At 53.2% G+C, this 14656-nt stretch overlaps 1 protein-coding gene across 1 annotated transcript in view; it reads right to left on the reverse strand.

Moving 5' to 3' along the window:
* The window catches only part of LARGE1 (LARGE xylosyl- and glucuronyltransferase 1), a 448405-nt gene that overhangs the window by 93990 nt on the left and 339759 nt on the right, over positions 1 to 14656 (reverse strand). The window contains exon 7 of the mRNA XM_037068553.1: positions 3878 to 3982. Within this exon, the coding sequence (XP_036924448.1) occupies positions 3878 to 3982 (105 nt within the window). The remainder of the gene's footprint in view (positions 1 to 3877; positions 3983 to 14656) is intronic.

Raw genomic sequence — 14656 nt, forward strand, 5'->3', positions numbered from 1 at the left:
CGCCCTTTATTCCACCCGAACAGTATGGCAAGGACCCTGTGTTGGGACCCGCTGGCCACCCGCAGCTGCTGTGGCTCAGCAGCTCCCGAGGATGGAATTAAGCTGTAAACCGCGGTAATAAGAATGGGGGGAGATGGGGGGAGCAGATGATCATCGTCCCTAATCTTTCAGGGCCCTGGGGGCTTGGTGCAAGCAGATGGGGAAAGAAAAAGAGAAAGGGAGGAAGCCGGCTGGCTCTTGGAAGAAGAATGCCTACATTGCGAGATGGTTTTAGGAATTAACAAAGACAATGCGTGGTTAAGTGCCTGGCGAATGCACCTGAACTTGATGGATGCAGATGAATCGAAATTGAAAACGGTTACTCAGCCAGGCTGTGGTCAGGATCAGAAATACACAAAAACTACAAGCCGCTTCCCAAGGCACTTTGGTTGACCTGCCCCTGAGGGGCTGACATACTACTGTGGGCTTGGGGTGGGTCACCATTCTCAGTCTACAGGTGAGAAACCTAAGGCTCAGAGTCACTGTCTAAAATGTACACAGTTGAAAAGTGACCAAGTCAGGTCTCGAAGGCAGCTCTTCCAAGTGAAACATCTCCTGCTTTCTGGGGACCTTTCGATGTAAGTCACAGTGAGGAAGCTGATCTGTGAAGTAACACCATCATCTTTTATTCTAAAATAATATGACAAGCTAAGAGAATTGCTTTTTCGTGCAAGGCAGACACCAGACTAGGCTCCTTAGACAAATCACCTAGTGAGTCCTCGCCCAACAGGTGCTTTTATTGTTCTAGTTAATAAGGGAGGAACCAAGTTCAAGGAGGTGAAGCAACGTACACAAGCTCACACAGCCCCCAAGTGGCTGAGCTGCGATTCTGACCTGGGTCGGCCTCAGTTTCCCAACGCCACGGAGAAGGCTCGCCCGAGGCTCCCGGGGATCCCCCGTGGAGGCTCGAGGTGCACAGCGATTCAGGGCTCCATGTCCTCGAGAGTCTAAACATCCAGGTGACGTGATGTGGGAGGCACAACCCTTAGTCTTACAATAACAAATGCCCGTCCTGAAAGCCAGTGCATTTCAATGCCGCATAAATCCTTTTATAACGATCACTTGGTGTCACGGGCTTATTTCAATGGTATCTGTTCTCACAGGGCTGTACCCCGTCTGCTCCGCCCTGGCGGTGGATCAAGAAGGAAGCAGCGCCGCCCAGGCATTCCAGGTAGGAGCCGGCGGTGGCTAAGGTGCTTGCAGGTCTCCTGACCTCACGGTCTGAGGCAAATGGAGAGGGGAGGGAGGGGACGCATCATTGTTGTCATGAGAAATTCCCCAGCACGCTACGTTTGTCTTCTCCTGCAAACCCCAATTGATGACTGATGATTTCTGTCTTACCCAGGTAATCATGACCCCAATGCCGCGTCCCCAAGACTCGGCCGTATATCTCCATGTGACATTTTCTATTATTCTCTGTTGTCGGAGTCGGAAGCTAAATACACACCAGGGTTTACCTGAGTTTGCCCTTCCCCCAGCCGGAACACATGGGTGCCTCCGGCTTCACCCGAGCCCGGAGTGAATGGGCTGGAGTCCAGACACCAAAGGTCCACATGGGGTGAACAAGCAGAGGGCGCCTTCACATCAGCCCACTGTGGTTTCTAAAGGGTCCCGACTCAAAGACACCAAGGAAAGAGCCCCTAGGAAGGCTTGCTGGAAAGCAAAACAGCTTGCTGGCTTTTATCAGAGTAGACTCCTGGGCCTTCTGCCCTGCACACCCACCCCCACACCCTGCACCCCCCCCCCCCAGGCAAGACCCTTCAAGGACAGAGTCTAGGATTCTACATTTTCAAAAAGTATTCCTGATCCTGAAGCTGCTGAAGTTCAAGGTAGGTAGAAAGTTTAAGTTAGTAAACACTGCAGGCTCCTCATTTATCACTCCGCTCTCTAAGCTTTCGTTTCCGGTGTATGAAACAGAGATAAGAAGAGCACCCGTCTCCTGGAGTTACTGCGAGGGTCAGATGGGACTAACACCTGCAAAGCGCCTGGCACAGTGGCTGGCCAGTGCCCAGGTGGTAGGCACAGGCGCTGCCTTGCCCAGTAACAAAATACAGTGGTACCTCGGGGCTCATCGTTAACTCGTTCTGGAACTCGTGAGGAGTGCCAAAACCCACCAGTACTGAGCAAGCGACCAGGCCCGAAGCATTTTCTCTTGTGGGGTGGCGATGAATCCCAGTCAACACCAGGCACCGAAACATTTTTTCTCGTCAGAATGCGATGAGCACAGTGTATGACGAGTTCTGAAGCCGACGAGGACCGAGCTGTGGTTGCACTGAAATACTTCCAAACCAGCTCAAAAGGGCTGCTGCTCTGAGCCCCTTTATTCCGCCTTCCCCACACCCTCCTGTCTCAGGGACTCCCCAGAACTCCCCCACATCCTGTAACTCAAGGCTTAATGCCCTGCACAGCCTGGGAGCCTCCAAGAGACAAGCCAAGGAGCAGGTGGTTGAAATTCCTCACTGGTAACCTCTCAGGCTGTAACTACCGCCCGGTCGGTAGGTGTTCCAGGAAAAATCACTACAGACAGCGTGGCACACCCACGTCAGTGATGGAATGTGCCCTGTGTCAAAGGGCGGCCTTCAACACAGAGCCCCCTACCTGCCCCCTCTGCTCAGGACATTGACCTTCCTTTCCTTGTTCTGTTCCACATTTGACCCTGCTCAGATCCCATCTCTTCCTTCTGGAAGCTGGATTCTCATCCTTTTTCTTTCGGGCTCTGGGGTCTTGTGTTTGAACCTGACCTCCCTGGACCCTTGGCTCTCAGAGTTGACTTGTAAGCCCTTCCCACTAGAGCCTCCAGGACAGGTGTCACCTGTCACCTTCAGGCAGCACCATCCCCCGAAGACACTGGCCCCAACACAGCACAGCAGGTCTCAGATGCCAGCACTTCTTGGCCTGGCCCACCCTACCGCTCCCCGAACTCCAAGTTCCAGCCTGAGACTAGGGTACAGAAGCAGTGGCAAAGAGGACAGACGGGAGGAGGCAGGAGGACCCAGAGGTGTTTCAAAGAGAGCCAGTGGCCGAACCTGAGCCTAAAGAGAGCAGGGCTGCTCTTGCTTCCTTTGTTACGTGCCCCACGAGGTCACAGGCTGGGCTGACCCACCTAGCATCGGGCCCGGTACATGGTAAGCGTTCAAGAGAGAGCAGCTGAGCAAAACGTGGAGGAGTGAATGAATGATAATACTGACAGAGAGAGAAAGAAAACAGGAGACACAGTTTGGGGTTAGCAACAAGGCGGAATAACGCATTTGATTTTAGACACATTGTGCTTAACCGCTGTGGTATTCCTGAGCACCAATTACCAAATATTTCTGCCTTTTCTCCTCCGGGTACATGGCCAGGTTACACCTGCCCACACCCCTTGAAGGTAGGCACAGTCACATGATATGCTTTAGCCAATGAAATAGCAGAAATCATGTCACTCCTGACCAGAAGCTTCCAGAGTCAGTATGCCCTCTGCCCTCTGCTGCTTTCCTCCTAGGTGAGTTAGTAAACACCCAGGTGATTCCGGTTGTGTTACGGGGCTGACACACTGGGGCTGTCGCTGAAGCACGATCTCTACTCTGTGTGAACAGAGCCAGGGTGCCACAGGCCACACTCGTAAAGATCAGAAGGTCCCCCAGGAGAGGGGCTTTTCGGTGAGACCCCCGCAGCCAGCTAAGGCTCCACAGCCACTTTGCCCATGGGGGCAGTGCTGAGAAAGAACTGGAAGGTTCCCAGGCAGCCAGGTGAGACTCACCTGTGCTGTGGCTTACCTCCTCTCCTCCCCAAGGAGGGAGCCCGAGTCCTCACAGGGCCCTTTACAAGCCCCGCCCCTCCCTGCCCCTTCATGACTCACCTGTATTGTAGCCCCTCCCCAGGGCGGGCCAAGGGCGGTGATTCTTCCACAGGTTTCCGAGGTACCAGTCGCTCTGGTTCTCTACCAAGCCCAGGACCTGCTGACCTGTGAAGGACAGAGAACGCAAAGGTGCTAAAAGAAGCCAAGCCAGGGGGTCAGGGAGCTCTGAAATGAGACAGAGGAATGGCAGATCACAGCAGGAGTTTTCATGAACTGCCAGGCTCCGATCCAAGTGCTGAACTTGTATTAACCTACTGATTACTCACAGGCAGGCAGCCCCTCTGTTCCTACTATCCCCGTTTTATGGAGAAAAAAACGGAGGCCGCCTAGTTAGTCTGCAACAAAGCCAGAACCCCGCACCATTCATTCACCCACTCACTCATTCCTTACCTTTTGCGACATGTATTTTTTCACACGCTATTCTCCAAGTGTTCCAGTTCTACTATTTCCCATTACATGCTAACTTACTGGCTTTCTGGGCATGCGCGAGATGACTCTCACATCGGAGAGAAAGATGAGACACTTGTTTGATGAGAGGGGAACCTACGGAGAAGAGCTGTCTCTCGGCCACCTTCCCAGTGCTTTCCCTGTCTCAGTCAGGAAGCACCACGTCAACCTCACAGCAACTCGGGAGTGTTCTGCAGAGGGACGATCGCCTCTGTGTCCCCAGAGCAAATCGCCGGGCCTTGTAAAAAGGGTCCGGCCAGCATCAGATCCAACCGCCTCCATCAGACAAGGCCATCGTGCCCGGTATTCTCTCGGGATTAGTAGCAACGCCATCTCACGGCCTGGGAAACTGAGGCTCACGTAGGACCAAGATTTGCACAACCAGTGGCAGAGTCGGCACAGCATTCTCTATTTGTCCGACACCCACATTCTTTCTGCTGTCTCGGTGCGTCATCGCTTACCTTTACGACAAAGGTTTATGACAGAAATGATAAATCCATGTCTTGTACGGAGAGAAACTGAGGCTTAGAGAGTCTCAGTAATGTGCGAAAGGTCACAGGACTGACTAACAATCACCTTCTAGCACAGCTCAGGGGTGCCTTCGGGAGCTGAAGCCCTCACACCACCAGCCGGCCTGAGGGACAAGGGCCTCCCCGGGCCAACGCAGCCGGCAGCAGGCCGGGAAGGCAGTGGTTCCCCGGGACACCGCGCTGGGTGATGTAGAGCCTCCTCTGCGCGATGACAGCTCCCTGAAACGATGGCGCGTGGGTTTGCTGTAATTTACTTGATCAATTTATCGAGCGCCCACCTAAATCAACACCCCAGCACAAATACATAAATTAGAGGCACGGGAAAACACCACGACCCACTTTGTCATTCTGTATGATCCCATCCAAAACTTGCAGAATCCCTCAGAAGAAAAACATCACCGATTCGGGAACTGCAAGAGCCCATCAGTCCCACATGCAACAAGCCTGGGATGCCGGTGCACAACGGTCAGATCTGCAAGGCCTGGGGCCTTCGGCTGAGAAAGTCGTGTGCCCATTCACTGACCTCAGATTCCCCGCCCCTACATGTGGCCTCGTCAGCTGGGGTTCAGACGTCTGCCGTCTCAGCCGTCTCCTCCCTTCCTCAGCTGACATGACCCCTGCTTGGCCTTGACTTTCGTTCAGCTGAATATCGACTGAGAGTTTGCTTTGTGTCAGACACTGCACAAAATACGAAGGAACCAAAGACAAACACAATATAGTCCTTGCCCTGGAGGCAGCTGGAAGGGGAGAGAGACAAACAATTACGAGGCCGTGTGGTACTTGCAGCGACAGAAACACAGATGGGTCAGAGGTGGGGAGAGCAGCAACAGCTGATTCGGTGGGGAGTGGGGGGTGATGGCTGCTTGACATCCGGCCAGAGCCACCTACCACCCCCCATCCTGCCCTGCAGGTGCCCCCGCCCTTCTCCTTCCACACGCACTTCCAAACTCCCAAGCTTCTCCCAAAGCTTTCCTGAGGATGGCGCTGTTTCACAACAGCTGTCTAGGTAGACAGTCTCTCTGGTCCCCAGTTGCAGCACCTACGAGCCAGGTCCTCTTTTCCAGGGGGCAGCTATATCCCAGGTCTGCAGAGGTCAGGGTCTCAGTCCTTCACCTCAATGATGCCAACACACCGTGGGCCTGGCATCTCATTAAGAGGCCAGATCCCAGGGGATTCCTCTTGGGGGCGATGACACAGGCTGCCCGGGAGCGGCCTCCCTCGGCACCTCGGCACTCCGCTCTGCCTCATCTGCCTTGGAGCTATTACAATAAAACACCGTGACTAACAAAAGGCTTTGTCACTGTTTTCCGCGCTGGCCCTGTGGTTATGATGAAGTGTGCTGCTCCCTGGATTCCTTACTCTAGGCGCAAGTTAACTTATGAAAATGAAGCTGTCTTCTTTGCTTATTCATACATCAACACGAACAGCCAGACAAGAGTGAACAAGGTTGCTATTCTGCTGGGGCCCTGGTGTCCTGTCACCAGCCAGCAGACGGATGGCGCCCGGCTGGGGACTCCCCTCCTCCTTCTTCCTGAGCTTTGGGCTCCAGGCAGGGCCGCTGCTGATCAGAGGTGGAGCCCCAGGAGGAGGGATGGGGGACACTCCCACATGGCACCTGAGGCTTGGAAAGGGCGGCCGGGCATTCACCCACCGGGTAGGAGGAAGGCAGCATGGAAAATCAGAAAAAGGGCTTCTAATCCAGACAAAGGAGAGTTCTGGCCCAGCTACAGTAACTTCCCTGAGCCACAGTTTCCCATCGGAGGGCAAGAATGGAATTTACCTCCTGCCTCCAGAAGGAGGTGCAGATCACACAGGATAACATATGCAGAGTGACCGGCTCACGGCGAAAAAGTGGAGGCTGCCCAGAGTCATTGCTACATCGCTCAAGGCCACCCAGCTAATCTGAAGTAAAGCCAGAATCCCATAACACTCATTCATTCATTTATTCACTCATTCCTTACCTCTTGCAACATACATTTTCTCACATGTTATTCTTCAAGTGTTCCAATATTTCCCATTATATACTAATTTACTGGCTTTCTGGGCATGAGTTGAGATGGATGAATGGTGTAATGAATAACAAATATCATAAAAAATCACCATCCCATCCCATTTGGAACTGGTGGACTCTTGGTGAAATGGGGTGGACGTGAGTGCATACTAGGGCATCTCTCCAGGTAAGCACCCGCAGCAGGTAGCTCTGGCCCTGACCAGGGACGCTTCCAAAGCTGTCTCCTTTTTCCCAACCCCAGGAAAGGGCCTGGCTGCACAGAGGGAGACTGCCCATCACTACTGCCTATCAAAATAGCTGTGCTCCTACCAGCAGGTGAATATTAAAGTGTTACAACCGGAGGCTCTCCTGACTATTAGCAGAGAAAGCAACAATGCCCTTCCGACATCATATTCATTCTAATAAGCTATTTTTTAACAGAAAAGCCTTAATAGTATCATTCAATGCATGTCTGAGTGCAGGAAGGGCTATAATAAGGAAAACATATCGTATCACATCACCATTTATTAAACATCCTGAAAGAGCCGCTCCACTGGTGCCCCTGACGCGTGGGTGCAGAATAATGAAGCATCCCCCGAGAAGATGCAACACAAAGGGTATTTAAACAGCCCTGAATGGGTTGAAAAAGACCATTTCAGAACTTGCCCATTTCCCAGCTCCAGCTAATGCATTCTGGGATCACGGAAGTTCACATGAGCTGGGAAGATCTTAGCAATCACTCCGGAACTGCCTGCGTATACGGGTGAAGCCCAAAGAAGGGGAGTGAGGCGTGTGGGGAACGAAGAGGTGGATCCTACCGCTGATGCTGTGCTCAGGTTTCTTCAACACGTACGCTCCTCCCACCCGGCCGCCTCTTCTCTCCCCGAACTTGAGTATAATTCTCACCTGGTTCAAATGCCAGCTCTTCTACCCGGGACTGCAGTCTGGGGTCAGTTTCCTCTGCACAATGGTAAAGGTGTCTATTTCATACCCGGGACCCGGGGCCCTGTTTATTCACCCCAAGTTTACAGCACATGCCCAGGAGCTGGGACCCATGTGCCCTAACTAAAAAGGTCCTTTGGTCCATCATTTTGTTTCCTTGATGAAGTTTATTCATTGCTTAGCCAGCCCTGATTCCATTTGGAGATAAATGTCCCACCCTTGCTGACCTCCACAGCTGAGGGATAATCCCTTCTAAGAGGAATTAGAATCTGTCCCTTGAGAAGGGAGGATGAGGTTGCATGAATGAAAATTAAAGAAAGATTGATTTTTGCTTATCCTCGGCCAGAACGTAAGTAACCATTGGAGTTAACCAACATGGATGGAAATGAGCCCTTACTGGGGGGAAGCTTCTAGGCACTGGAATTGTTCTGGAAGAGGCTGCCCGCGTCAGCCCTCCCCCAGCGGCAGGGTCCCTGCTGTGCACCAGGCTCTGTGCCAGCTGCTAGAGACACGGCAGTGAAGAAAACAGGCCGGCCCCTGCCTTCTGGATTCGATGATCTCTACCGAGCGCTTCTCAATGCTTTGGCTACCGTCTTCCAGGCAGTGCCCCAAACCTAATGAAAACTGGTTCTCCTGCGGTCAGGCCTGGGGATTTCTTTGCAAAGGATGGCCCCACTCATCCTGGTGCAGGGGTGGGGACCACGGAAGTGGGAGGTCACCTAGCAGGCACACTGACGATGGCGTGAAGATCCTGCGCTGAGCAGATGATGACATTGGATGGCCTGGAAGCTCCCTTCCGAACTAACTCAGGGATCTCCTTATTTTATTTAGGCCAACAGTGGGCTTTCTCAACATCCCCCTCATGGGGGACTGTCCCCACACCTGTTCCCCCTCCACTCCCGCTGGGTGTGCATACCCACCCTGTCCGTGATGGAGCCTGTGTCTCCCAGGACAGCCCTCTCTTCGAGAGCAGGCTGCCCTGCCCCAAGATGGATGCATCATCTCAGAGTGCCTTGCAACAAACCCACGGGAAAGGAAAACTGAGGTTCAGCGAGAGGAAGTCGTTTGTCAAGGGCAAGTGCCTGGGAACCACCGAGCTGCGGCTGTGTTCAGATCTCTCTGTTGCAAAAGCCCCTGTTTTCACATTTATACGCAAGGTTAGAAAACATTTGCCAAAGCATTTCTCTCTCCAGGGTGCATGGGAAACTGGCACCACCAAAGACAAGGCTCCAAAGGATATGAGAGGCTGGGTGGAGAGTCTGGTCGAGACACAGCTGACCAGCTCACCTGCTCTTCCTGCCCACACTGCCACCCGGGGGTGCAGGCAGGAGACCCAGACGCTGCAGAGTCCTCTGGTCCCCAACAGGGTACGCTGAGTCTAATTTCCTTCAGCATTCATCACGGGGCCCTGAGCTGAGAGCACATCCTACCCAGGGTCAGGGAGGGAGAAAGAAAGGGAGGCCTGAGACTCAGAGAAGACTCTGCTGACCAATAAAGGCCCAGGTAACGATTCCATCCACCCTGTGACATAGGGGAGTCTCCCTGCCCCTCCTCCCAAGTCAGCCGGAGTAGGCTCACGGTAACTCACTGTAATCCACAGTACAAACCCCCTGCTCAATCTCAAATAACGATTTCCCTTTTCTTCCTTCTGTGATCTTTGGTTTTGGGAACTAGAAAAAACTAAAAAGGAACGTGGAGCCAGCTGCTGGGCTCCCGTCCAAGGCTGCTTTTACCACTCAACTCCCGGGATACGCGACTGCCACCACCTCTGAGATGACAGACACCTCGGCTAGGGAGCGGAGCTGGCCTGGATCCAGCTACCGCTCCCATCCGCGGGCCTCTTGGAGATGTCTCTTTCTAAAAACACAATCTGCTGGCACCTTTCACGGACTTCACTCCCAGTCGCCCCTTTGAACCACTGAGTAATGGCACCTTCGGAGCAGCTGTCTGAGTTTTCCGGTGGGGGTTGGGGGAACGGTGCTTGTCTGCAGGGGCCTGAGGTCGGCCTTTAAGTTCTGGCTCTCCCAATTATCACCGGGCCCCTCTGGGCAAAAACAACTTGATTTTTGAGTGCTAGCTTTTATTTCTTTAAAATAGATGGTGATAAGCTACACCCTGCTTTCACTATAAGGTTGTTTTGAGAGCAAAATGAAATGCTGTAAACTGCAAAATACTGTTCTAGTATAAGCCCCATTACCAAACATTTCTGGGTCTTATGTAGCTATGCCTTAAATTTTTTCCCCTTGCAGCATTTCTTAGATCGCAGCATCTCTGCTCACGGATACTCTGTATAGGCAGAGGTCTGATGCTGAACAAACTTTATTCTCTGAAATGTAGCCCGGAAGGTGGAAGTTACCAGTGGAGGCCCCCTTGCAAGGCTGAAAAGGAGTCAGGAAGCTTAATCAGAGAATTTCTTTATATTCTTAAGTCTGGTTGCTGGGCAGATTACAGAGATGCAGTGATGGCCATTCAGCGAGCAAGGACAGGGGGAAGTTCCAAACAGAGATACTAAGAGGATAAAGAAGTCAGAACACATTTAAGGAAACATCCACGTTTCGAGTCTTGGCCATCACCACGAGACAAGTCACTCATCCACTGGACACGTATGTGTTGTGCAGATCAGAGCCCAGCCCCGTGCCGGTCTGTGGGGACGCAAGGACAGGAGAATCCTCAGCTGGCCCCCGCGCTCAGTGTGGCTTACAGCCTCGTAGGAATCAGTCAGCGAGGGCAGCTGTAAACAGCAGAAATACACATTCCCCCAGTTCCGGAGGCTGGACGTCGCAGGTCAAGGTTTGGGCAGGGGAGTTTCTCCCAAGGCCTCTCTCCGTGGCTGGTAGTTGGCCGTCTTCTCCCTGTGCCCTCCCTCACCGGGGCTTCCCTCTGTGAGCATCTGCGCCATCATCACCCCTTTTTACAACGACACCAGTCCCAGCAGATGAGGGCCCACTCCGGGGGTCTCACTCTATCTTAATTAACCTCTCGAGAGAGCCCATCACCAAACATGGTCTCATTCCGAGGTGTTGGGGGCTTTGACTATAACACAGGAGCTGTGGGGACATGCCTGCATCCATCACAGGGTGAGGTCACCAACAATCACAGTCACAGGTGTGGGACTGTGACTCTGTGGGGCCGGGAGGGTGAGGTCCACAGTGACAGTGGGACCGAGAGAAGGAGAAGCCCGCCGAGGAGGTTGTCAGGGGCAATGCGGACTGCAGGGCGATCTGAAGGAAGATGGAAGAGTGTGGAGGAAGGGGGACAGCGTGTGTCAGACCTTAGAGCGGGAAGCGTGACAAGGATGGGGTCCGCAGTGTCACAGGAGGTGTTTCATAATTGGCTCCTGGCACGGAGCGCCTAGACATGATTGGAATTCCCTGAACTGTAAGAACAGCTTTTGTTCTAACGAGGCAGCTCCTGGCGGGACTCTAGGTCACTGCAGGGCCAGGGCCGGTTGCCAGAAAAGCCAGGGCTTGATTAGAAGCTTGGGACTCCCAGTCCCGCTCCCCAGGCTCCAGGGGAGAGGGGAGAGGGGAGGGGAGGGGGAGGGGGGAGAGGGGAGGGGGAGGGGGAGGGGAGGGGGGCTGGAGACTGAGTTAATCCCCAAGGGCCAGTAATTCAGTCTCGCCTACAGGATGAATCCTCCATGAAAACCACTAAGTAACGGGGTTGAGAGCCTCTGCCGTGACCACGGGAGGGTTCTGGGAGGGCGGTGCGCCCACAGAGGGCACGAATGCCCCACGCACCCCACCACACCCGCATCTCTTCCATTTGGTTCTGAGTTGGATCCTTTACAGAGAATAAATCAGCCACCAACACTAAGTAGAAGTCCTTCCCTCAGTTCTGTGAGTGGGTCTAGCCAATTACCCAGTTGAGGAGGACGCTGGGGAAACCTCACCTCTGTAGCCTCACTGAATCGTCACCACAAATGCCAAGTGTCCAGGACTCACTCCCTCGCAGACCTCGCCCATTCTCCGTTCCCCTCTGGGGTCTGGGTGACCGGCTCCAGGCTACTGCCCGAAATGCCACGTACAGGCTGATAACTTCAAATTTCTCTCTCCTCTTGCGCCTCCATGCTGAGTTCCTGGATCATAAACACAACCACCCACCGACACATCTCTGCCTTGGACAGGTCATAGGTACCTCAACCCGCGGCCACCCCCAGGGGTTATGTGTGTTAACACTGCATCCCCTTTCACTGCTGAGTGGTATTCTAAAATATGAATATACTGCAGCTGGGGTGGGACCTAGAGTTCTGTGTTTTCTGAGTGAAGCCCAAGACTCAGGGACCACTGTGACTTGCATGGTATTTAAGAACATGAACTCATCTGAGGGGACGCTCATAATGGGGAAGACCAAGGGGCAGCGCTGGGCCTGCACCACTTAGCTGTTAATCAGAGGAGGAAGAGGAGCCAGGAGAGGAGTCTCCCTAAATGAGGGTGTGCCTGGCCTCACCTGTGCAACAGCAGAAAGCTGTCACATGGTATCACGTAAGGGACAGCCACGGGCAATCTACAGGTGGACCTTTCTCAGTCTAAGTCTGCAGTCAAGCCCAATTCACCACCCCTTCATTGCAGACGCTGCCACCTCCCATTCACAAGATGCGCTCTCGCAGGTGAGACATGTAGCTGGCTTCCTGATCCTCCGCAGTGAAAAGTCAAGGCCATATTACTGTCATCAACTTGGGACTGAAAGGCCTGGCAGACCCGCACCATGACACATTTTCTTCCAGGAGAGACACCAATGCCAATCTTTCCCCCCGGGACAATATGCTGGCCAAGGCAGCCCACTTCAGAGGGAAAGCTGAGCCTCAGACCACGTTCCCCTTTGCCAGTGACCAAGGACAACTCCTCACACAGGGAGACTGTGCTTCTCACGGTTAGAAAAGCTGCCTGTGTCTGGGGAGACTCTTGCATGGAGGACAAGGCTCTGGAACTTTTTAAAACCTGGTGCAGCGTCACAGCCTAGGATCCAGGCTGCAAGGGCCCGAGGGACCCTGTGGACCAAGCTTTCTGTTTGAATAATATGAGAAGGTGGAAGCAGGGTGAGGGCCTGTCACCTACCAAGGACACACAGTGCAGGTGCCCTTGCCCTTCACCCTGTGCTGTCTCCTTCCCAGCACGTTACGTGACTTGAGCACCTGTAGTTTCTAGGACACTGGGCTGAGAAAGGAGGAAGCGCTGAGGTAGGTGCCAAATGCTCTCGGACTCTTAGGATTTGATAGTCTGTTTTGCAAACCTGAGTACAGGTGCTCCAGGAAAAACAGCAGAGCCAGCCTATTCTAAATGTTGAAAGAGCAAGCAAACCCCAAGGGTTGGCTGGGGAAGCTCTGAGGGAAAGGGGCGCCTTGAACTTGAACTGAGCCCTGGAGGGAGCAACTAACATTAACTTAGTCCCGATCAGGCCCTGTGCTAGAGTCTGCTCACTTCTGTCATCAAATGTTCAAGGCCAGTACACGTCTTCCCATTTACGGGTGAGACAGCCAAGGCCCAGAGATGGAATGGAACTAGCTCAGTTGTGCACAGTGAAGCCGAAAGTGCCGGAGCTGGAATCCGAGTGTGTGAACCCCAAAGCCCAGGGGTAGCTTCTCTGGGAATGAAGGAAACATGAGAAGGAGAGGGGGATTAAAAGAAGCTTTATATGCCTACAAGGTGGTAGCAGTGGCACATAAAAGTGATTAGATTCTGAGAACTCATGCATGGATAGTTTATGAACTTGGGACAAGTTGCCTGCCTCCTGGGGTGTCTCACTGCCTGTTCACAATCAATCGACAGGTAACCAGGCACAGGAGAAAAGCTTGGCCGTGCTGTTCATGGATTACGCAGCACTGAGCCTTCTGCCGGGCACTGGGTGATAAGCCCATTGACGAGGCAGGGTCTTCCCTGCAGAAAGACTGGTTTCGTCGAGGAGACAAGGCTCATGACCAGATAGACCGAGACATATATGACACGGGAGGCTTGCTAGGAAACAGCAGACTTCAGGACGTGAGAACACCACGTAAGTCCAAAGTCTTAAAAATATTTCACCTGGAGAACTCCTTAGAGATCGTCTGGTACAAACTTTTCATGGCCTAACTGTTGGAAGGGAGTTACAGCGAAGGGAGAGGATGATGCCAAGATCGTGCAGCTGAGCGGAGACCAGCACCCCTGGTTCTGAACGCAATTGTGCCTCTCACCACTGGGTAGCAGCTTGGAAATAAAGGCTGCTGAAATTACAGCCAGAATGGGGTAGCAGGACAGCTCTGGCTTCCCCCAGGCCCCGATGGCAGACTTTTCTCATCTAACACCCCGAAACGCTGAACAGCAAACATGCCACATACCACGGCTGAGGCAAAGCAGATGGGGTCCGCCAGCGAAGGCACTCTCTCCAGGCCAGCTCACTGCTGCCCCAGGCCAGGTCCCCTTGCAAAGCCAAGGTCAATGCACCTGCAACCGTCAGCTAATGGCCTGCTCTTGGCAGGGTATTAAATCACCACCAACAACAATGAGCAAGACCTTGTCCTTTAATAGTTTTGATATCCTTTCTGGAGAAGACTAAATGGAGGCTTCCAAGTTCAAGGTAGAAAGTAATCTGGTCTAGCAAAGTCACGGAGGTGGTTGGGCAGTGGCAGGAGAGAGCGAGGCTGGGGGGGGGGGCAGATGTGTGTGTAGATGACTGCAGTTATTTTTAACGGGGAGCCAGGGCCTGCATTCCAATCATAATCTGCTCGTCCTTCCAGCCACTTGTTTGTCCATCCACTCATTCATTCATGCCCTGTTATTTACTGGGCACCAGCTACGTGCCAGGTCCCGTTCTACGCTGAGTCATAAACGACGACGACAAAGCCGAGAAACCAAGTCTCTGGCTCACTGGCACGCTCACTGTAGGGGGTGAGAC

Source organism: Sturnira hondurensis, unplaced genomic scaffold (genome assembly GCF_014824575.4).
Source record: "Sturnira hondurensis isolate 20B ecotype Veracruz unplaced genomic scaffold, ASM1482457v3 Scaffold0017436, whole genome shotgun sequence".
In the NCBI taxonomy this organism is placed as follows: domain Eukaryota; kingdom Metazoa; phylum Chordata; class Mammalia; order Chiroptera; family Phyllostomidae; genus Sturnira; species Sturnira hondurensis.